Source organism: Leptodactylus fuscus, chromosome 4 (assembly GCF_031893055.1).
Source record: "Leptodactylus fuscus isolate aLepFus1 chromosome 4, aLepFus1.hap2, whole genome shotgun sequence".
Lineage (NCBI taxonomy): Eukaryota > Metazoa > Chordata > Amphibia > Anura > Leptodactylidae > Leptodactylus > Leptodactylus fuscus.
In genome coordinates this window covers 55,976,602-56,001,609 of record NC_134268.1, presented here as the reverse complement: position 1 = coordinate 56,001,609, position 25,008 = coordinate 55,976,602, and the positions used below count along the sequence as shown (strand labels likewise).

The 25,008-nt window shown below is 42.4% G+C and overlaps 1 protein-coding gene across 1 annotated transcript; it reads left to right on the top strand.

The window, feature by feature from the left end:
• Positions 1-4,607: 4,607 nt before the first annotated feature.
• On the top strand, positions 4,608-23,370 carry SDCBP (syndecan binding protein). The gene is made up of 9 exons (XM_075270568.1): positions 4,608-4,762; positions 11,535-11,596; positions 13,322-13,406; positions 14,864-14,964; positions 17,040-17,201; positions 17,289-17,464; positions 18,104-18,275; positions 19,281-19,372; positions 19,848-23,370. Exons 2-9 carry the CDS (start codon positions 11,546-11,548, stop codon positions 19,900-19,902), a joined length of 894 nt encoding a protein of 297 aa, XP_075126669.1. The 5' UTR covers positions 4,608-4,762; positions 11,535-11,545; the 3' UTR covers positions 19,903-23,370.
• The last annotated feature ends 1,638 nt before the right edge of the window (positions 23,371-25,008 follow it).

Sequence of the window (25,008 nt, the reverse complement as noted above, 5' to 3'; positions counted from 1 at the left end):
CAATTCAGCTTTCCCGTTCTGTGCCCCCACTCAAGAGCTATCGGTGCCAGTACTGTAGCTCTTCACTGTCAGAAGGGCGTTTCTAACAGTTAGTCAGTAACGTCCCTCCTCACAGCAGCGTCTATTGCGTTGTACTGTGAGAGGGGGCGTTCCTTACCGCACAGCCATGACGCTGAGCGGTGAGGAATGCCCCCCCCCAGTACTCGTCTATGGACAAGTACTATCAGGAGTAGGTGGGAGGCGTTCCTCACCACTCAGCGTTATCGCTGGTCGGTAAGCAAAGACCCTCTCACAGTGCAGAGCTATAGGCACTACTGTGAGGAAGGGCGTTTTTGACAGACTGTCAGAAACGCTCTTCTGACACTAAAGAGCTATGATACCGGCACCGATAGCTCTTCGGGGGCACAGAACGAGAAAGCCAATAGTGCGCTGAATTCAGCTCACTGTAGGCTTTCTAGCGGAGTATTACACCGCAAGTGCCTGAGGACGTGAAAAGTCTTCTTTAAAGAGGACCTTTCATCAGATTGGGCACAGGCAGTTCTATATACTGCTGGAAAGCCGACTGCGCTGAATTCAGCGCACTATCGGCTTTCCTGATCTGTGCCCCGGGTAAAGAGCTATCAATCCCGGTACCGTAGCGCTTTAGTGTCAGAAGGGCGTTTCTGACACTTAGCCAGGGACGCACTTCTGCCTCGCGGTGCCTATCGCGCTGTACTGTGGAGGGGGGAGGAACTCCCCCCTTCCGCTCCTGATAATACTCGTCTATGGACGAGCTGTGTGAGCAGAGGGGGGGGGGGCCGTTCCTCCCCGTTCCACAGCACAGCGTGATAGGCGCCGCGAGGCAGAAGGACGTTCCTGGTTAACTGTCAGAAACGCCCTTCTGACTATAAAGCGCTACGGTACCGGGACAGATAGCGCTTTACCCGGGGCACAGATCAGGAAATCCGATAGTGCGCTGAATTCAGCACACTGTCAGCTTTCCAGCAGTATATAGAACTGCCTGTGCCCAATCTGATGAAAGGTCCTCTTTAAGGCCGGGCCCCATGTGGAAAAAATTGCTTTTACATTCAGAGCATAGTAGATGGGATTCTAGTGAATCCCATGCCCACTTTGCGGTAAAAAAATCACCTTGTGGACATGCTGCGATTTCCAAAACCAGCGCAGCATGTCAATTGCAGCATGTCAATTATACCTACAGAAATGCCAGCGGTTTCCCCATAGGTAGAATTGTAACAGAAAGTCCGCAAAGGAAACCTATGCGAACTTTCTATCTAAAGTGCTGCGGATAGAACCGCAATGTGTGCGACCCCGGTTTTTCCAGCAGCGCTTTTTTTGACTGCGGGACACCACGTGGGGCTTTAGCCTAACTCATGTTTTTGAACACACTGCTATTATTTTGAACACTACTGTACATGCAAATATGCAAAAGGTTACTAAGAATTTTCAGTCCTACAGTCAGGTAAACATATATAAAATAAATGCTTATTGACCCTTTAAAGACTGAGCCAATTTTTGTTTTTGCATTTCTGATTTTTCAGAAATTATATGGTCACATGATGGCTTATTGTTTGCGGGACAATTTGTACTTTGTAATGGCGCCATTCAATATCCTGTACAATGTACTGGGAAGTAGGAAAAAAATTCAGAATGAGGTGGAATTGGAAAAAAAACACGTTTGTGGCAATTTTTATGGCATTCACTATCTGGTACAAATAACTTGTTTCTTGTATTCTGCGGGTGAGTTTGATCACGGCCATACCAAATTTATATAGTATTTGTAATGTTTTGAAGCCTTTACCCCCTTCCTGCCGATGGCATTTTTTGATTTTCGTTTTTTGTTTTTGACTCCCCTTCCTTCTAAACCCAACTTTTTTATTTCTCCGCTCCCAGAGCCATATGAGGTCTTAATCTATGTGGGACAAATTTTTCTTCATGATGCCGCCATTAATTATTCTGTATAATGTACTGGGAAGCTGGAAAAAAATTCAGAATGGGGTGAATTTGAAGAAAAAATGCATTTCTGCGACTTTCTTACGGGCTTTGGTTTTACAGCGTTCACTGTGCAGCCAAAATGACCTGTCCCCTGTATTCTGTGTTTCGGTATGATTCCGGGGATACCAAATTTATATGGTTTTATTTACATTTTAACCCCTTACAAAAAATCCAAAACTGTGTTAAAAAATTTTTTTTTCTAAAAGTCGCCATATTCTGACAGCCGTAACTTTTTTAGACAACCGTGTACGGGGATGCATAGGGCGTCTTTTTTTGCGGGGACGGGTGTACTTTATAGTTCTACCATTTTCGGGAAATGTTATTGCTTTGATCACTTTTTATTCAAATTTTTATCAGAATCAAAACAGTGAAAAAATGGCGGTTTGGCACTTTTGACTATTTTTCCCTCTACGGAGTTTACCGTACAGGAAAAATATTTTTATAGATTTGTAGAGCGGCCGATTTCGGACACGGGGACACCTAACATGTATGTGTTTCACAGTAATTAACTACTTTTATATGTGTTCTAGGGAAAGGGGGGTGATTTGAATTTTTAATGCTTTTTTAAAAATTTTATATTTTTTTTTACTTTTTAATTTTTTTTTTGCATTTATTAGACCCCCTAGGGGTGCTGAACTCCAGGGGGTCTGATCACTAATGCAATGCATTACAATGCTAATGCATTGCAAAATACCGACACTTCTATTTCAGGCTATATAGTATAGCCTGCAATTGAAGTAATGTAATGGCAAGACGGGGAGCCTTCACAAGGCTCCCGGCTGTCATAGTAACGTGACGCCGGCCTCGGAGCTTACTCCGGGTGCTGGCAATCACGGGAAAATGGCGCCTCGGTCACCTTTGACCGAGGTGCCGGAAGAGTTAATGCCTCCGATCGGTCCGGGAACCGATCGCTGACATTAGCGCCGGTTGTCTACTGCGTAAAGCAGTAGACACCCAGCGGCTATGGCGGCCGCCCAGCTCCCGGGCGGTCGCCATAGTTGCACACCCAGCATGCGCCGTACTAGTACAGCGGATGTCGGGAAATGGTTAAAAGAAAATTAAAACTTTGTCGCCATATTGTGACACCTGCAACTTTTTCATATTTACATGTGTGGAGCTGGGAAAGGCGACTTTTATGTGGGACAAGATGTAGTTTTTATTGATACCATTTTGGGAAAGGTCTGATGGTTAAGGCTGAGGCCCCACATTGCGGAAACAAAGCTTTTTTTGTTGCAGATATTGCTGCGTTTTTTTGAGCCAAAGCCAAGAGTGGCTAAAAAGGAATGGGAAATATATAGGAAGTTCTTATACTTTTACCTTCTGCTCAATTCACTCTGGGCTTTGGCTCATAAAACTGCAAAATCTGCAACAAAAAAAGCTGCATTTCTGTAACGTGAGGCCTCAGACTAAATAACTTTTTATTCAATTTTTTTTTAGGAGGTAAAGTATTGAGAAAATTGCCATTTGGCTATTTTGATTTTTTCCCCCCGAGTACGACATGAACCATATGGGATAAATATTTTTATATTTTAATAATTCGGGCATTTTTTAGGATACATAAAGTGTTTGTTTATTACTGTTTATTTATTTTTATATGTGATCTAGGGAAAAGGGGATGATTGGAATTTTTGTATTTTTTTCTTTACTTTTGTCTTTTTTTCTACCTTTAAAACCTTTTTTTGTTAAAGAGGACCTTTCATCATTTGGGGCACATGCTGTTTTATATACCGCTAGAAAGCCGACAGTGCGCTGAACTCGTGATTCTTCCTGCAGCCCTTTAGACAGAAAGTTTTCTGTGGTGTCCACTGTGGATTTTCTGTTACAATTGTGCCTATGGGGAAACCGCTAGCGTTTCCATAGGTATAATTGATATGTTGCGATTTCCAAAACTGCAGAAAACCGCTCCAGTTTTGTAAATCGCGGCCTGTCTGCAGCTTGTTTTTTTCCGTAGAGCGGGCATGGGATTCATCCACTTTGATGTAAGTGTAAAACGCCATGATTTTTCGTTTACGCCCTGGCCTTAAGCTGTTTTGTATACACGTTATTTATGCTGCAACTAAGGGCAATGTCTGCACGAAACGCGTGGACGTATTAAATAAAGGCTCCTTTTTATTGGATGACGAGGGCGCTGGACTTTCCTCCTGTTACTACTCGCTGAGACACTATACAACCACTTTATGTGCAGCTGATTCCGCCCCCAAATCAACGTCAAATTCCTATGTGTGAACACACCCTTAACCTCATAAAAACGTTGCGCTCCCAGGACTTTCTCTACAGAAAATAGCTATGACGTCAGTGTCTGTCATGTTGTTTACATTAGAATCAATGGGGGGGGGGGGGATCTGACTCCTAATGTCTTCTGCTGTCCTCAGATGACGGATGTGACAGACATGGACATGGACGGTATTGCTCTTCTCACTCGTCAGTGCACACTCCGCAAGTAACCTGACCGCAAGTAAGTCCCGTCTGAACCACAGCGAAAACTTCCTGAAAAGTGAAATCCTCGGTGACTCAGACACGTCTCCGCCCCCTCCTCCTCCTCCTCCTTCCACTTCCCGTCGCTCCTGGTAACAGTCACGAGCTCGAGTTCTTGAGTGACGTCTCCGTGGACACGCCCCCTTCTCTGGCTCCGCCCCGGTCCTCGCTTTGTCTTCTAGTGAGACCGCAGCCTTCTGACGTCACTCGGTCCCCTGCCTGCTGGTGCTTGGTCGTTCCTGCCGCTGCCGAGTGTAACGGTTCCGGTGTCTCCGTTATCTGTCCGTGGAAGAAGGTAAGTGTGTGGGCGGTAGAGCTCGGCTGTCGTTGTCATTGGTGTCCCGGGAGCAGGCCGCCCTTTAGCCCTGAGCAGTGCCTTGTGTCCAGGTGTGGCTGTCTTATTCTCTCTTCCTTGCCCCACACCCTTCTCCCCCTCCTCCTTAGTGGTCACTATATGGTCTCTATAAGTTCTGGGGTCCTCTTACCAAGTTCTCACAGATCCTGCCATAAGACAACCCCTTACAGTCTTACCCCTCCCCCATACCACTTGGGGTATGTCCATAGAGTATGGATAAGCTGTGGCAGAATTGGGGGTGGAAATTGGTGGCAGTAAAGTGTTACAAATGTGACCAAGAATCATCCATATGGGGGGGGGGGGGAATCAGGGGTGAAACCTGCCCTGCCATGTGTATTATAAGGGAGTGTTCACATATGACGCACCTACCATGCAGGTAAGTCTGAGGTCACACTACATTACAGTCCACGGTGAGGCAGGTATATGTGGTTGTTGTTTATTAAACATAGGGGCCTATATAAGGAGATGCTGTAGATGTGTAGGGTAGGAGCTAAAATGTAGTGTGAATATGGCTCTATAGTAGGGGAAGGGCCCTCTGTAGAATTCAAGGCCAGGTTGAGCCCACCAGATGGGGTTGTATGTGGAGGAGACCCCTCTCTAGGACGCCCTATAATAGAGCTTATGAGCCCAGCGTGTTCACAGAGGTTTAGATACGGTGCAGTAGGCTATGGCTGTACATACAGTAGGCTATGGCTATACGGGCAGTAGGCTATGGCTATACGGGCAGTAGGCTATGGCTATACGGGCAGTAGGCTATGGCTATACGTGCAGTAGGCTATGGCTATACGTGCAGTAGGCTATGGCTATACGTGCAGTAGGCTATGGCTATACGGGCAGTAGGCTATGGCTATACGGGCAGTAGGCTATGGCTATACGGGCAGTAGGCTATGGCTATACGTGCAGTAGGCTATGGCTATACGTGCAGTAGGCTGTGGCTATTCGGCTGTGACTCAATGTCATGTGACCAAAGATTTGATCACATGACGTTGATTCCAGACACTGTTTTCCAGCAGTGTCTGAAATCTGGCCTGACATATATGAGGCCCTTTTACCATCTCCACCAACTCTAACCTACTGCATTATTCAATGGGCCCTGCTCCACTGATTCTAGTGCAGTTGCAATTTATTCTCTATCCCCCACCGTTCCTGAGCAATCATTGTTAATTTCAGTACACTTATGCGCTTTGTTGTCAGATGGGCTGTCCTGGACTTAGAAGGACAAGGGCTGCCGCTTGACATTGGGGAGTCTAATTGTACTGACATTAACTGCAATGACTGCTCAGGAACTGTGTAGGATAGAGAAAAAAATCCCAACTGTGCTGGAGTCTATGGGGCAGCACTTATAGACAGACGCTAAGAAATGGAGGTGGTGAAAGTTTCCCTTTAAGGCTAAGACCCCACGTTGCAGAAATGCAGCTTTTTTTGTTGCATTTTTTGGAGCCAAAGTCAAGAATGGCTACAAAAGGAATGGGAAATATATAGGAAGATCTTATATTTCTACCTTTTGGTAAATTCACTTCAGGCTTTGGCTCAAAAACCACAACAAAAAAGCTGCGTTTCTGCAACGTGGGGCATAAAGGGGTTTTCCCAGAGATTTATTATCTATGCAGAGGGTAAATATTAACTGTATAATTGTTGGGAATACACTAAGACCCCATCCCCATCAGAAGTATGAGGGTCCCAGAGTGCCCTGTTTGAATAGAACAGTAGTGTGCACGTATTACAGAAACACCCATTCTTGCAGCAATAATCCATGCGAGTGCTACCGGTTAAGTTGTAGCTAACCTGCTGCGACTGAAACCCACACGGAGCAAAGTGACCTGCATGCTGGCCTTTCACCCTGCAGCAGATCAGTTATTGCTGCGGGTTTGACTATTGGTTTCAGTCTTTTTAATATAAAATTCATAGGGCCCGCAGGGAAATCTTCACATAAGCCTCGGCTAAAACTACCCGATCTTTGAGTGTTATTTTCAAAGTGATGACTTGCAGAAGTGCCCGCTGTAGTAAGTGGTGCATGTCCTCAGTTGGTTTGGTGATCTTTCTTGAAAAGTTGCGATCCTTGTATTCCGGGCTCCCACACAACGCCTGCAGTTTGTTTGCCGTCCTTGATCTGATTCAAAAACTGGGCCGATATCCAAAATAGTTATAAAGGAATGCTGTCTAGTGTATGTATACGGAGCCAAGTCGTGGGCGCCTGTGCACTAGTGTCACCCCAAAAACCATGTGTGTGTTGAGATATATACACACACACACCAACAATACCTGTATGACCGAGACTCACAGCATTATACTGTATTAGGATGCGGTGAACTTCCAATTGCTACCTCTTAGCTGTCATGTACAGTACTGACTTGATGCTGTGAATACTCCTCAGTGACAATACCGTAATTCAGATTCTTACAGTATTATAATACCGTATGATGCTGCCAGTTGTGTTCATAGGAGTATGGTATCTGACTTCACACACTGGTCACTGCAGTATTTATAGACTTCCCTTATCATTTGTAGGGGTCCGATTATGACCAGTCAGCTGATCGAAGGGGCCGTTATGCTCAGGCAAGCGCTGTACCCCCTGGCTGTAATATCAGGAACAAAATATACAGAGATAAACCATGTGCCAGATCACCATGACCCCTGAAGTCCGCTGATGTCGCTATTCATATCCGACAAATTTTGGTTATCAGTATCAAAATTACAGATAAAAAAAATAAATAAAAAAAAATTGAAGACTATAGTTGGCGTATGTCAGGGCAGTTCTAAGATCAGACCATAGTCTGGGGTGGGATCATAGGAAAAGTGTCATGTGTCTCTACCGTATGGACAGTCTGTTTAGTGTTCATAACGTGTGTGTGTGTATATATTTATAATATATATATATATATATATATATATATATATATTCAGCCACAGTGCACTGTAGAGGACATTATACTGAGCACCACCAGTCCTTTATTTAGTTAAATAGAGGCATTTACTTCAAAAGACATATATACAGTCCTATGAAAAAGTTTGGGCACCCCTATTAATCTTAATCATTTTTAGTTCTAAATATTTTGGTGTTTGTAACAGCCATTTCAGTTTGATATATCTAATAACTGATGGACACAGTAATATTTCAGGATTGAAATGAGGTTTATTGTACTAACAGAAAATGTGCAATATGCATTAAACCAAAATTTGACCGGTGCAAAAGTATGGGCACCTCAACAGAAAAGTGACATTAATATTTAGTAGATCCTCCTTTTGCAAAGATAACAGCCTCTAGTCGCTTCCTGTAGCTTTTAATCAGTTCCTGGATAAAGGTATTTTGGACAAACAATTCAAGTTCAGTTAAGTTAGATGGTCGCCGAGCATGGACAGCCCGCTTCAAATCATCCCACAGATGTTCAATGATATTCAGGTCTGGGGACTGGGATGGCCATTCCAGAACATTGTAATTGTTCCTCTGCATGAATGCCTGAGGATTTGGAGCGGTGTTTTGGATCATTGTCTTGCTGAAATATCCATCCCCGGCGTAACTTCAACTTCGTCACTGATTCTTGAACATTATTCTCAAAAATCTGCTGATACTGAGTAGAATCCATGCGACTCTCAACTTTAACAAGATTCCCGATGCCGGCATTGGCCACACAGCCCCAAAGCATGATGGAACCTCCACCAAATTTTACAGTGGGTAGCATGTGTTTTTCTTGGAATGCTGTTTCTTTTTGGACGCCATGCATAACGCCTTTTTTTTATAACCAAACAACTCAATTTTTGTTTCCAAAATGAAGCTGCCTTGTCCAAATGTGCTTTTTCATACCTCAGGCAACTCTATTTGTGGCGTACGTGCAGAAACGGCTTCTTTCTCATCACTCTCCCATACAGCTTCTATTTGTGCAAAGTGCGCTGTATAGTTGACCGATGCACAGTGACACCATCTGCAGCAAGATGATGCTGCAGCTCTTTGGAGGTGGTCTGTGGATTGTCCTTGACTGTTCTCACCATTCTTCTTCTCTGCCTTTCTGATATTTTTCTTGGCCTGCCACTTCTGGGCTTAACAAGAACTGTCCCTGTGGTCTTCCATTTCCTTACTATGTTCCTCACAGTGGAAACTGACAGGTTAAATCTCTGAGACAACTTTTTGTATCCTTCCCCTGAACAACTATGTTGAACAATCTTTGTTTTCAGATCATTTGAGAGTTGTTTTGAGTAGCCCATGATGCCACTCTTCAGAGGAGATTCAAATAGGAGATCAACTTGCAATTGGCCACCTTAAATACCTTTTCTTATGATTCGATACATCTGGCTATGAAGTTCAAAGCTCATTGAGGTTACAAAACCAATTTTGTGCTTCAGTAAGTCAGTAAAAAATAGTTAGGGGATTTCAAATCAATAAAATGATAAGGGTGCCCATACTTTTGCACCGGTCAAATTTTGGTTTAATGCATATTGCGCATTTTCTGTTAGTACAATAAACCTCATTTCAATCCTGAAATATTACTGTGTCCATCAGTTATTAGATATATCAAACTGAAATGGCTGTTGCAAACACCAAAATATTTAGAACAAAAAATGATTAAGATTAATAGGGGTGCCCAAACTTTTTCATAGGACTGTATATATTAGAAGTATGTAAATGAGGCTCAAGTGCAATGTGGGTGGGCCAGAATCTGTAAGGTGTCTCCAGTCAGAAGCCTGTGTGGTTATTCAGCTGGCAGCGATAAGATAGGAAGATGATGTCGATAAAGTGTTCAGGGGCCACAATTCATTCCAGGACACAGGGCCCTTGGAGACTGCACCGCCTCCACATGTCATAAATTGGTTTTTCGAAGAAATTCTGCTCCTACGGACTGTGTCCAAGTATATGGCTCGGCATCATGTCTCCCTACAATGAGGACATTACTGAGCCTGTATTGGTCACGCACTCCCTGGCTGGGAGTTCAGGAAGTCTTAGAGTTTCGTTTCGCTGGTTTTGTTTACTCTTCTTGTACATTCTAGTTCTGTAGTTATGTGAACATACAACGTGACCCAAGAATCAGTAGCCAGCAGGACAAATTCCCATAGATGGCTACCATTTGGGTGCATTGGCTCCTAGCATCTGAGCTGGTAAAAAAAAAAACATTACAATTAGAAAATTTGACATAATGTAGCAAAGCCTTATAAATCTTAATGGGAAAACCCCTTTATTCTCCCGTCACTTTTATTGTTTGGAAGTTAGGGGGGAGGGGGTGTTATGGTGCGGACTTTGTCTCTGTTCCAGACTTCTTACGTTATAGGGCCGTGGCTCTGCTTACTCAGAGGAAGTTTGATAAAGCCGAGTGTGACTGTTGTTCAGATTTATTGTATAATAATAGTCATTGCCTGCCGATACTTTACTGAGCAGTGGAAGTAGAATATTCTCACAATTTAAGAATGAAAGCCGCCCTCTGATTGGTCACTATCGGCTAAGATTTTCCTTTAGAGAATCTCATAAATGCGCCCCCTTGTTTCCCGTAAACCCCTTTAATTCACTATATTCCCCACAGGACAGTAAGTGACACGCTCCTTCTCCTTAATTTCAACCTATTTTTTATTCACACTTGTATCACTGAAGTTTCTTTCCTGAGTTTATGGGTCTAACAGATCGGATCCCCAGGGTGCGCTTTTTACCATTTACACAGTCGTCTTCAGCTCTTGGCGGTGATCACATCTTGTAAGGTTCTTAGAAGTGACCTTTAGCCTTCCTGTACACGTGGTGTTAATGGTTAATACTTGTGTAATAAATGAGGCGGTATTTCAGAACTAGTGGGAACTTCCCGGGTTAGTGAATACCATGATCCATCATATGACTGTCATCTGCCTGGGATCTGCTGATCTCACTAATCCTGTCATACACGTCACTTCTTTTGTTCTTCGTTATTACGCTGTCACTATATATATATATATATATATATATATATATATATATATATATATATATATATATATATATATATATATATATATATGTTACTTTATATAGCGTGGTTCTATACTGTATGGGAAGAATTGCACATTAAAGTATAATGCATACATTTTTTTCAAGGCTCACAAATACAGGGTAGTGCCACGTTCCCATACACAGCACCAGGGGTCGTAGCCATAGAGGGTGGACCTGTGTGCCCACCATACTGGAGACATGGATGTTTTCTACTAGCGACCTATCCTGTCCACACTATAGCGTTGGCGCCAGGGTACTTTAGCTCCACTCCCATTACTTTAACAGCAGAAGAGCTGTTTCCGCTCTTTGTCCACTCCAGCAGGTCCTGACACTTGAACCCTGCCAGGACAGCTGATCTGTGCAGGGTCCGGGTTGTACATAATTCAGAATTTGCTCTGGTGGGACAACCTATCAGTTCTTTGTCAAAACTTTAGGACATGGTGCTGGGGATTTTGCTGTCTTTAAGGATTGGTCACCTCTTCTAAAGGATGTCTGTTTTTGTGTTCCAATGTATGTCTGCCAAGGAACCCCTTTGATTGTAATGGGGTGTGTTGGGTTTCCGTTATGGTGTCCAACATTTTCCACATAAAATTGCATCATTTGCTGAGCTTTGGAGTCCATGACTTTTGCAGACTCTGTGATGGGTACTTTGTTGCAGATGTGAACATGGCTTTAGCTGTAATATCTTTACAATAGGATTGTATTGAGGGCTGAAGGTTTCGTTTTGTTGTCACCCATAATAATAGCTGTCTCTGTTCTTTCTTTTAACAGGAGTATCCATAATGTCTTTGTATCCATCACTTGAGGATCTGAAGGTTGACAAGGTCATCCAGGTTTGTACCATTCTGGCCAGGATCATGGAGGAGGGTTAGGGTAAAGCTAGGTTCACACTAGCGCTCGGTCTCCATTGGGGATTTCTATCCCCCATTCCGCTTCTATCCACCTTACAGATAGAAAAGCCCAAATGTCCTACAAGCAGGACTTTTCTCTCCATTTTTCGAACAGAAACCCCGCGGAACCCATTATAGTCTATGCGGCCTGTGAGTTTCTGTGGGTAAGCGCTTTTTAAGCAGATTAGGTTTCCTTTCGGAATGCCGAATGGTAATGTAAGAACATGTTGTGTCAATGATCTTCTTGGCACAGTACAATGGGAATAGTGTGTTATAGAGCAGGAGGAGCTGATCTGACTGATATATAGTTTTGTGGAGAAAGTTTCTATTTTACTCATTTAAATCGCTGCTGTTTCTGGGCTTAGGAGTCCAGAGGGCGGTCCTACTTAGTGACTGACAGACTTGCTGTATTAGTGTGCATACAGAGCTCAGTGTTAGTTATGACCGCCCACTGGACTCCTAAGCCCATGAACAAGGAGCAGAGATTCCAATAAGTTATACTGAACATGTATCTGCTCGGCCTAGCCTGCTCTATATGCACACGTATGTACTGTAGGGTTTGTGTGAGAACAGCATGGGTGGCACATGGATGATATCCGTGTACTGCCCTTGCCCTTTACGGACGCATTATTTTCTGGCAGTGATCCCAGGATGCAAAAAGGACAGGAATAAAACCTGGCCAGCAATTTTCCCTGGGTTTGTGCCCCCAACATGGACCATGAACTTGTGTATGGGGCAATAGAAAATAATGCGTCTGTCTACTAGCTGTGAAAAACACGGATAGGACAATGACAAAGCTCTTGTTCATGTGCGTGGAGCCTTATATGGCCCCATGTTTAATGTGATAGGTTCCCTTTAAACAGATGTAAAAGGTAAGCTAGGATCTCATCTGCTAAAAGGGAATCGTTCTGCTCTCGGCCCTCTTGCTAGACGGCACAACATAGAATACTAAAGGCCTTCCATGGAAATGAGTCCCCGTGTAAAGTTGTGCTTTCTGTGTGGTAAGGAGGAGAATAGAGGGCCGTGGAAGCGAGCCAAGGCCTGACTAGAATAAGTAAATGGCCCCTTGTGAATACAGAAATGTTAGTATGCCTGCGACTCCCTGGGACTGGTAAAATGGACCATTAGTATATTATTTGGGAACCCTTTTAACTCTTAATGGATCAATTAGATTTACATTAGTAATGTATGACCTTATTTTCTACTTGCGATAAGTGGACAATGATGGCCGTTGTTGTCTCTACAGCTGACTCCGCTCTATTTATCTCCCATTGCTGGTTAGCTGGATGTGTTTTCCCCTCCCCCACACAAGTGTAGCTGTATACCTGCTGTATTTTATTCTTCATTGCTCTGTACAGAATGTGTGCTAAAGCACCTGTGATATCATGATATCTAAAGAGGGTAATATCAGAGGTGTAACGTGAAGCTTGGGGGTGCCCCGCTTACTATTGTGCTATCTATAATACAGATGTGTTATGTTATAGAGAGACCTTGGGCTATTGCTATCTCTACACTTCTGGGTAATATTCTGCATGGTATCACGAGGAGCAGTAAGAGTATACTAGAAGTTGTAGTGTCCTAATCTGTGGAACAGTCATATGAAACCAGATGAACCTTGTGGATAATTATTTATATGGGTTATTAAAGTGTGAATTCCTTGTTTTGCAGGCCCAGACGGCATTTGCAACAAATCCAGCAACTCCAGCTATTCTAGCAGAGGCTTCATCCTCCTCCTCTGCATCTCCATATGGAGGTATTGCTTAAATTGGAAGATTTTACACATTTAACCCCCTTTTTTTTTTTTTTTTACTCTAGCTCTTAGGCTAAGTTCACGCTGAGTTTTTTTGGTCAGGATTTTGAGGCCATATCAATGGGAGCCGCTCAGGAACGAAGAAGCGAGGTGCTCATTCTTCAGGCCGTTTCACCTCGCAATTCAGCCTGAACACATCCTCCTCCCGACTAGGCCAATTCATTGGGCCTAATCCGAAGCAGAGCGCACGGTCGGATGCCAGTGCAGTGCGTCGGTTTTCAGTCACGGCTACCCGGCCTTTGGTCCGGAAACTGAGGCGGCCTCCGCCCCTTCCCTCCCCCCAAAGTGTAAACTACCCCCCCCCCCCCTAGGCTCGCTCCCGTGCACTTAGCCCCTCCTCCCTCCCCCCTCAGAGCAGCAGATACATCACTTGACTCCTGACAAGATAAGTCAAGGGATGTGTCAAAAAAAAAATGAATAAAGTAAGATAGTGGACAAACAAAGCAGTTTTGCTGAAGCAGTGTATTTAGGAAAAGTCTTACATTCACATTAACAAGCAGTATAGATAGGATCCTTGTGATGGGACAACCCCTTTAAGAGGGGCCTAATATTTGAGCCTAATAATTTGTTGCACTCGGCACCAGTCTCTCCTCCGTAAGTTGGATGTAGTACATGCTACCGTATATACAATGTTATTTCTTTCCATATTTTTTGCCATACTACTTGCAGCACTGGTATTACACTGGGTTGTTTTTTTTTTGTTTTTTTTTTAAATTGTATACAGGTTGCTTTTCAATGTAAATATAGAATGCAGTTTTGAGACTTTACCTTTTAGGGTATGTTCATAAATGAGGATTTCATCAGATATTCTGCACTAAGATTTGTGTGTTAAGTGTATACAGTATATACTACATGCCAGGTTTAAAGGCAAGATTTTTTTTTTTTTTGCTCCATTCTTAGGATAGGCCATAAATATGTGATTGTTGGAAGAGTTGAGCTGAGCTGCAGTATTGACTCCATGCTTGTGTATAGTACAGGCAATGGAAGTGGCCCCGGATATTCGATCTGTGGCCTCCACCAATTAGATATTTATGCCCTATTCTAAGGATTAGCAATACATTAGAAAACATCTCTTAATTCTTTAAAATCTGCATCTCGCCAAATAAGTCAATTCTTGATGCAGTTTGCACTTGAAAACCACAGCAGGTAGTCACACTGGGGTTAGCCCCATTAACTGGTGCCTCTCAGCATGCAGACACTTGCCAGTGCACAGCAGAAATCCAAGGTGTAACCTCAGATTTTTTGAGTAATTTTTTCGGCCAGAAAAATCAGCCGTGTGAACATGTCCTCATAATGACTCCAAAAACCAGTTGCAAATATGACAAGTCAGATCATCCATCAGAAGACACACACATTGTCAAGCATGTCGCGCTATATTAATATTGTCTTGTTTTCTCTAGGCTTGTATCCTAAACTGTATCCAGAACTTTCCCAATATATGGGTTTAAGTTTGAGTGAAGATGAAATACACAAGAATATGTCCATGGTGCCCTCAGCCGGGGTGAGTACATTGACAATTTGCCGTATGCGATTTTCAAAAATAACACCTGATTAATACACAGAAACTCAGCCAACATATTTGTGCTTTTGGTGCTGCCATCTTGTACATTCACTTTGTAAGATTCCTGCAAGAATATTCAGCTGCTATCACTCTGTTGCACAGCACATTACGGTGATAAACAGCCTACCTTTGTTATGTGTGTCACTTTTTTAGATATGTAGAAAAACTCTGACTTCTTATGCATATGAGGCAGTTGGAGCACTGGGAGCGGGCCTTCAGCTCCTGGATTTTACTTCTATTGCTCAAGTAGGATGGGCGATGTTAAAACTGTTCATGGGGTGGAACAGACGAGATGGTAGGGGACTGTGTGGTAACAGCAATGCTCCAGGAAGCTGAAGTCCCACCCCCAGTGCACCAACTCCTTAATTTCAACAAAACTTCAAGGATGTTTTTCTACAAAAGTGAAATATGTAAGAACGGTATGTTGTTTCTCAGCGTATTGTGCCTTGTAAGATTTGCTTGGGGGAGGTGGTAGGCTCTTTTAAGTGGATTGGATCTTCAGGCCTCTGGCAATTTCTGCTAAAGTTGGAAAGATTTTCTATTTGATATTTGCAATGGTTCTGCACATTATACATCCACTAGATTATAAAGCAGATGCTACTAAAATATGGCTCCGTCCACGGCTTGTTTTCTGCTCGTGCCCAGTTTACATGCTTAACATGTCAATCAGATTACTGTACCCAACATATACTAAAGTGTCCTTTTGGCCTGTGCTGGTACATGTCATATTTGTGTGTGCGGTTTTTTTGTGTTGTTTTTTTTGTTTATGTATAGGAAAGTGTTATCTGCCATTCTTTCCTATGTGAAGGAATAAAGTAAGTTCTATTTCCTTATTGTGACATTGACATTTTGAAATCTACCCGATGTAGTCAGAAAACAAGATCCTAACAAGGTGTGAGCTGGATCTGTAGACACATCACCAGTCGCTTAACCTTAAACCTATTTATCAAGTATCAACTATTGGGGCAGATGTCTGAAAGCTGTCTATAGGAATAATTGTCTTTGTTACTCATAGCAACCAATTGCAAAACTGCTTTCGATTATCCTTAGCAATATAAGTAATGAAAGCTGGGGTTAGTGATTGCTATGGTTAACAAAGACAGTTTTTTGGGTTTTTTTTTTTTCTTCATTTTTGATACTCTCTCTTAAATCTCCCACATTATTTCCTATATAAAATCTTTGGGAGGATTCATCAAGACTGGTGTATTATACTCGGTCTTTATGTCCCTGGCTACTTGCTGGCATAGATTTTGCTGTCATTCACAGCACAAAAGCGACAAATCTGAAACAGGCGATGGGGCCGCTCACTTTTGAAAACGTGGCAAGTAGAGATGAGCGAACACTGTTCAGATCAGCCAATCCGAACAGCACGCACCCATAAAAATGAATGGAAGCACCTGTGGCGCTGACTTTGCCGGCGGCCGGCCGGCATCACAGGTACATCCATTCATTTCTATGGGTGCGTGCTGTTTGGATTGGCTGATCCGAACAGTGTTCACTCATCTCTAGTGGCAAGGCTTGCACAAAAAGCTCCACTTGCAACCATTTAACTCTATGGGAACAAGATGTGTGTTTTTTAAAAATGGAGCTAAGTCTGCGCTGCTATAAACACTGTGATAGGACTTTGCTATCAAATGTGAGTCAATTTATAAGCATGAAATAAATGGCCAGAGTTTGTAACCTTATGCAGTTTTTCACTTTCCTTACTACTTGAGGTGGGGAAGAAGGGCACGTTATAAAAGGATCCTTAGACAGATCTTGTCTGCTCTACTCCCTTCTCATGTACCAGGGGGATGCCTTGTCTTTTTTTGTGATATTTCAGACTATTATATAATTTAGTATATTATAGTATTAGGTCATGGAAAGTAAATCGAGAGCTTTCAGTTGCTGGTGGGATTTGGAGCGAACCTTGAGATGTGTATTGGACTCTTGTATTAGATAGATGGAATTCGGTTGATTGCCAAATGACTTTATTATAAAATTCAAACACATACATTTTACTTTAAATTCTCCAGATGCAGGTAGCAAGACCATCGGCCTTGAATAACATGGTGGCCCCTGTAAGTGGAAGCGACCTGGGAATCCGTAGAGCAGAGATAAAGCAGGGACTGCGAGAACTTGTACTGTGTAAAGACCAGGATGGAAAGATTGGCCTCCGCCTTAAGTCCATTGACAATGTAAGTTTATCGTCTGTCAGTACAGGATCACTCACAGTCAGGATTGTTTGTTTCTGCGCTCCTGGAGAATAACCTTTTCTCTTTCAGGGTATTTTTGTGCAGCTGGTACAAGCCAACTCTCCAGCATCTTTAGCCGGTCTTAAATTTGGTGATCAAATTCTTCAGATCAATGGTGAAAACTGTGCCGGCTGGAGCTCAGACAAGTCTCATAAATTTCTGAAGAAAGTTTCAGGAGACCGAATTAATATGGTGGTCAGGGACAGGTTAGTACAATGATCTAAAAGTAACATTTAGCTCCGATTTGTATTATGTATGAATATTGTCCTACAAGAAGTCAGTAGAGACCTAGTTCTGGCCATGTACAAGTATTGGGGTGAGTTCATACATGTTAGTATAAATGGAGTCTACTACTGGAATACGGCTCTTCTCACGCCGCACGTCTGAGCAGTCTAATGTTTTATATAGCCCCATCATATTCCGCATCGCTTTACAGACATTGTCAGTCACTGTCCCATACAATCGTCATTCCCTATCAATATGTCTTTGGAGTGTAGGAGGAAACCCACGCAAACGCGGGGAGAACATACAAACTCATTGGTGATGCTGTCTTTTGTTTGGATTCGAACCTAGAACTCCAGCGCTGCAAGGCTACAGTGCTAACCACTGAGCAGTCTTATATGCTATACTGAGTAGATGGCTTCTGGTCATAATGTGGCTTCACCCCGACAAGTCTCCTATTAAGTCTCTTAGAAAAGCTTAGAAAAAACACCAAAATAAAAATGCTCAAACGCAACGCAAAAATATCCCCGAAACCAAACACATTGAGGCAGATTTACTGATGAATGTGCTACGTTTTGTCACTTTCCTATGTATTTCACATTATTGGTCTTCTGTGTTGCTAGGCCTTTTGAGCGCACCATCACAATGCACAAAGACAGCAGCGGACACGTTGGCTTCATTTTCAAAAACGGCAAAATCACTTCCCTTGTCAAAGACAGCTCTGCTGCAAGAAATGGCCTTCTTACTGAACACAACCTGTGCGAAGTGAACGGACAGAATGTCATTGGAATGAAGGTTTGTTGCGCTCTTTTGTGGCATGTCACCATGTTGTCTTCATCAGGTCACTGGTGTTGTGGATCACACCATTACCCTTCCTATAGTCAGGACTAGAACTGTAGTAGTAAATTTGTAGATCTTCTTGCCTGGTGCAAACGTCTGTTGGCTTCTCCCTTTCTGCACCACCCTTATTATTCATTACTGTTTTACATGTTTCCCCTTTCAGATGACGATCAAAACCTGGATTTTTAGCCTTAATAAATGATTTATTCAGATAAGATGATATATTTCATAGACCTGACAGACGTCATACATATTTCATGAATCTACTCTGTACTGATGAAGGACAGACGGCGCTCTGCAGAGGAGTGTTTGGCTTACATCCTTAGTTAATGGGGGTTCTCCATGGGGCAGGTTCTTTTTTTTTTTTTTTTTTTTTTTTTCTTCAGCGTTGGTTCCAAACCTGAGTCATGTGATCAGAACCAGTACCTTGCCTCTGTCGTTGTTTCCCATTTTCACCACTAGTCACCTGTGCTATGGGGGCTGGCTTTACTGTAGCACAGGTCGCTACTTGAGAGGAAGGAGGAGGTAGAGTGACTAGAGCAGGGATAGGGAACGTACGGCTGTTGCAAGACTACAATTCCCAGCATGCATACTGGCTCTGCTGTTCTTGGAACTCCCATGGAAGTGAATGGAGCATGTTGGGAGTTGTAGTTTCACAGCAGCTGAAGGTTCCCTACCGTGGGACTAGAGGGTCGGGTGCTAGTTTCAGTCACATGACCCGGGTTTACAACCAGACCCGAACCCCTAGGTACAATACTTACAAATCCCCTAGACCTACATATTACTTTCCATTCCATCTGCTCTTGTGTTTCTGGTTTTGTTTGTTCTTGAATGGTGTAACTTGCAAGCCTAGGCCGTATCGTAATTGCATCTTTTTATTGATACAGTAGATATGGAAGACTGGGATTAAAGCAATTCTTCCAGTTTTTGAATAGTAAAGTCTTAATGTCTTTTGTACAGGATTCCCAAGTCGCTGACTTGCTCGCTAGCTCTGCTGCCGTGGTTACTCTGACTGTAATTCCGACTTTCATTTTTGAACACATGGTGAAAAGGTAAGAACCCCATAGACACAATGGTCTTCAGCAGACTCTATTGACTTCTGTGCAAGAGTGTTCTAGGTATTCTCTATTGTGACTGGTGGATTGTGTCTTATAAAGATACATATGTGATAGCTGTGATCATCAGTGTGCTGCTAAGTGAGATAACGGCTGGAAAGAAATCTCCTATGAAAAAACTGGAAGTCTCAGCATATTATTTGGCTTAGAGGCCAGAGTCAGAGTTGTAGGATTTTTAGGAAATGTTTTAAAACCTAGATAATATGTTAAAAAAAATGTTAAAAAGTAGGAACAAAAATTCACCAAAAATTCTTTCAAGAAATAATTTAACATAAAGTTTAATTAAGGCTCGCCCCTTCTTTCGGTCTCTAGCCAAAGATGGAGCAAATAAGCAGGAGTTTAATCTTCTGTTCTCTATAGGATTTCCGCAGACTGATGTGCGCAGCCTAATGTATGTCTTTTCCTCCAACAGAATGGCTTCCAGCGTGATGAAGAACTTAATGGATCACTCCGTTCCAGAGGTTTAATGGCCTCCTTCCTCCATTTACTCCAGTTCCTAAACCTTGGCTGAGCTAGGACGGACTATACAATAAGCAGACAGCAGGGTATCCTCTCTGAGAGCAAGGTTTCTACTTCTGCATGTTAACCTTTTGCATTGTATAAAATAGCAAATCCCTTTTGCTGTCAGTTCTATCCAGTATCTGCTAACTTACCTTTACCAGGTAGAAATCTGTGCAACTTCCATTTAATCCAGAACCTGTTTACAGCCTGTCGTATCTAGTCCCGTAGAAGCCGAATGAGAGTTATACAGTATATTTTGATTACTATTTTGCCTCACAACTGATGTTTTGCAGATAGATTCTGCCGTCTGCCATGATGACTGCACCATCTGTTCAGTGAAAGAAAAAAAATGCACTATATTCATGGATGGCAGGAGCAAAATGCTGTAATTTTATATCCTCAAAAGCTATTTTCCTATGTATGAATCATGTTATATTTGCATGCCAATTTTTGCTATAGATATGCTATTTATGTTGCAAAATGATTAAAATAGTAAAACTGTTGCACAATGTAAACTTATTTTTAAACAAAATATTATATCCATGAAATATTAAGTGTCGCCACCTGGTGTTTATCCGCAGCCATCCGAAGGATTAAAGTGAATCTCCACCTTTTTATCATGATCTCACAATTCTCTTAATATGTCTTCATCACAAAAACAACATGTCAACCTCTGTAGAGCTCCAAATTGAGGCCACCTGCCGGCTAGGGAGTGTGACCATAGTTGTGATGAGTTAAGTACATGTTATATAGGAACTCTATCTCTGCTCATTCTGAGCTTTGTAGTCCTACTCGGTGCTGGACAGTTTTCCTTATGAGTGAGCGTAACTGTCAAGTCTCAAGTCGGGCCTCCTATAGCCTCCAAAGCTCACAGTGAGTAGGTTATATTGGAGCTAATCCAAATATATAGCTGGTCACATATATACTTACATTTTGCAATCCCATGACTATATACTGTAGATTTATACAGCATATAAACACATACCATTTATGTCAGTATGGACACAGTAACATGATCTCTAAATTGCAGACAATTCACTTCTAGCTTTAGCCCAAAAATTATCACAAAAAGACTATGCCATGGGCTATACACTTTAGGCTTCAGATGGTCGTCCGATTAATGGTGGGATATTTGGTATGAATTATCCCATTATGTAAAGCTCCCAATTGGGGGGGGGGGGGGACAGTTGTACATGTCAGATACTCGGCTGTTTTCTATTGAAGGTCTATGTATGCAGGGGCTTTGTAGCTCTGTATTAGTAAGACAAAGCAATGATCACCCTAAAAATATATCTTAAAAATCTGCATACAATTTTAAACCTATAATAAAATGGTATAGAAGAGTGGACATTCACTTAAGGTTCCTTGAGAAGGCGCAGCATCAGGGCCTTTGCTTTTTAATGTCTGTTTCTGTTGCTTCTTCTCTTGCGGTGCGGCCAGATGACACACTTGTACTCCATATTTAACAGTATTAACCCCTTTCCGACATCTGGCCTATATGTGTGTAGTGAGAGTAAGAAGGGAGTATGGAGTGGACGCAGAGCTGATATAGGTGACAGGACAGAAGATCTCCCTTGAAGTGTCGCCCTATCAAACACAATTATTGCCTTCAACCCAAGAATCCACAACTACATAGCAAAAAGGTTATGGCAGCGAGGGCTTAGTTAAAGAGGTTGTCCCGTTATGGACACTTATCCTCTATCCATAGGACAGCGGATGTGTGTGACCCCAGTGATCAGGAGGTTGGAGATCAAAAGTTCCCCTAAGGCCTCCTTGGAAATGGTTTGCCGGCTCTGTAATCTCTGGCAGCACCCACAGGCATCTAGAAATGAATGGAGTGTCGGTCACACTAGCGCTTCATTCCAAAGAGGGACTTTCGGTTCATTGTGCTCCTGATCATGGTGTGATTGGGCCATCGGACACCTAGTGGGACATCCCCTTTAAAGCCTATAGGTCTGCCATCTTGCAACTGGATACTGTTGAAAGTACATTACACTGCAGTCTTGAACACTGTTGTGATGTTTATTGTTCTGATCTGTCTGGGGATCATTGTAATTGCCATAGTGACAGATACAAGTGTTAAGGGCTCTGTTGGTATCAGTCAGGAGCCTGAAAAAAAAAAAAAGGCAAACCAATGGACGGGCACTTTGTTTTTTACACCGCAGTCAGTGCTGACAGATGTAAACCTGAGTGTTCAGTTTGTATCCATCAATCTGACAGTTTTAATTTCCATTGTACTGACCCACAAAAATTTAATCTGGAACTTTTACTGCACAGAGGCCAAAAAGCAAAAACTATGGCAGGATTGTATTTTTCCCCATCCAAATTTTTGTAAACCCCCCCCCTCATATTAAGGTATAGATGATGAAAATAACCATAATAAAAAAAGTAACCATAATATTATATACTGATGGAAAAATAAAATGGTCTCATGGAAGAAAAAGATGGTGTGGCTAGAATATCTGGAAAAACAAAAGATTTATCAGGAAAGGGTTAAGAGTTCTTGCAGGCCCTTTCCTAGTAAATATCAGACACACTGATCAGTTATTTAGCAGCTGATAGAGAACGGAGCAGGAAGCAGACAGCGCTGTTCTGTGTAGTGGCCAGACTAGGTTACTGCATATTGGCTCCAATTCACTTGAAAGGGATATAAGCTTCAGAGATTGGTTCAGCCACTACACAGAGCACAGCCCTGTCTGCTTCCAGCTTAGTTTTCTGTGTATCGATGGGGAGTATTGGGTGTGAGACCCTCGTTGATCTGATACCCTATCCTCTAGGATAGGTCATCAATAGCTTTAGCCTGGAAACCCCTAAACAAACCTAGATTCAGTTCTTATTGGTATATTTCCATCTTTCTTGTAGTGCTGTCATGTTACGGTATTAATAATAAAGCCGTCAGACGAGGAGGGGGTGGCGCTCCTCCCTCTTTTAGACTAGTTTGTTTTGGGGGTAACATTTTCTGGGGACCACTGGCTTATGGCTGAATACTGGCCAGATCCAGTGTATTGAGCAATACTGAAGAATGCGTGTTTTGTTTTATACATTATATTGCTTTATTAACCTTTTAACATCCCCTCCTTTCCGATAAATGGGTGCACTGCTGGAATGGTCCATTAGGGTAGTGTTTTCTACTAGTAATGTTGTGTCTAATGATCTTGCATCAGTTCATGGCAGGGTCTTGCCCTTCCAAAATGGCCTTTGCATTGGAATGTCCTGCTGCTAAAATCACGTGACCCTCTCCGGCCTCACGAGTCACACCGCAGCTCTCTGCTCCTATGACCACATAAATGTGTGTGTGTTGTATGATCACATCATGTACGATTATCTAACAATGCAAACGTCTTTAACCCTTTCTTAACATTTCAGGTCTGTATATTTTGTATACAAGCAGGACGTGCTTAATAGAAATAAAAAGCAGAAAACTTCTTGAAAAAGTCTCTTTTATTGTAACATGATGTAGGATAGACGTCGTGCTCTATAAGAGCCGAAATAATTCACATTACACCTTACAGGAAGAAAGTTCTAGGCATCGTATTTTCATATTTGGGACATTTTACGCAAAACCTGCTGCCATCTCTTCTATATAGAATGTAAAAGTGTAATGGATTTCTGGAGGGATCGATGGACCAGATCCCGTGTCCTGTCTGGCCTTCTCACCTTCCCATTATGCTTCAATTTCTTGGAACAGATGTTACTAAGATTGGCATACTGACAGACATTATTTCATGAGGACTTGTTTGCTTTCCTGACATTCTACTTAAAGGGGTTGTCCAGCCAGATAAAGTGTAAAAAAAACCACCTTTGAATGCTATAAAATAAATGAGGACTGTGAAGTTGGGAGTCATGGAAGAGTTTCTGATTCCAGCCTTAATTTTTTTTTTTTTATTACACTATATAAATAATGAGATTGTATAATGAGATGTATAGAATATTCCATATTTACTTTCATAACAATTCAGTCACTGGCTTTTTAATGAATTAGGGGATCTTTACGGCTTCAGACTGACCAGGGCGGTCAGCCATTTATGAAGGAGCAGGAGTCAGAGGTTTGGACTATAGACTTCACAGTCCTGACATATTTTACCGGCCCTATGTTACAACTATTCCAGTGCTTCTCTGGTCACCTGCTGGTCTCCATCCTGATATCATCTACACATCAACATTTAAAACCAGTGATTCACTTCATTGATACGTCTACAACTCAGCAGAAAGAACAGCGAGTCGGGTGACCCATGGAGTATCAGGGCCCCTTCACACGGAGTTTACGCTCTGTGTATTCTGTCTACGTGCTGTGTATTCTGTACATTTTACACGTGTAAAAATACATTTGTAAAATGTAGTTAGCCATTGTGGCTAACTACATTTTACACGTGTATTTTTACACGTGTAAAATGTACAGAATACACAGCACGTAGACAGAATACACAGAGCGTAAACTCCGTGTGAAGGGGCCCTCAGGCTATATTCACACAACACAGTCTTGTCTGGAGAAACACTATGTAGACAACATTTCCCAGACTAAACCTGGCTATGTCAGTGGAACGGATACAGAGAGCTCCCAAATGGCTAGATCACTACTGTACTGACAAAGCTGACACTTTAGTGCCTTTTGGGAGGTCACTGCCTCATAACTTTGAGAAGTATTACCCACACACAGGCCAAGTTTCCCGGACAGGCCTCAGTAGTGTGAATATGGCCCAGAATACCAGCACAGGGTGATCAGTAAAGTGAATATTCTACCTTTTATTTTATAGCATTGTGCAATTATTTTTTTGTTTTGTTTCATGAATATCTATTTAATACTTGAATTTCCCTGTGAAATACAGGACACCACACTCTGGAACCGCCAAGAACATGTCACAGAACCCTTAGGTTCATACGGAGGAAAATGGTGAGGAATTTGGTGTGGCATTTCAGCGCTGAAAAAACCCCTCCCATTGACTTCTGCTAGAGCTGAAATTCCACACCAAATTCCTCACCATTTTCCTCCGTGTGCATGGATCCTTACAGTTGGGTAAAGCTGCTATTTGTCTATTTTAGCATACATGGTCTTCTTTAGAACCCCCTAATCT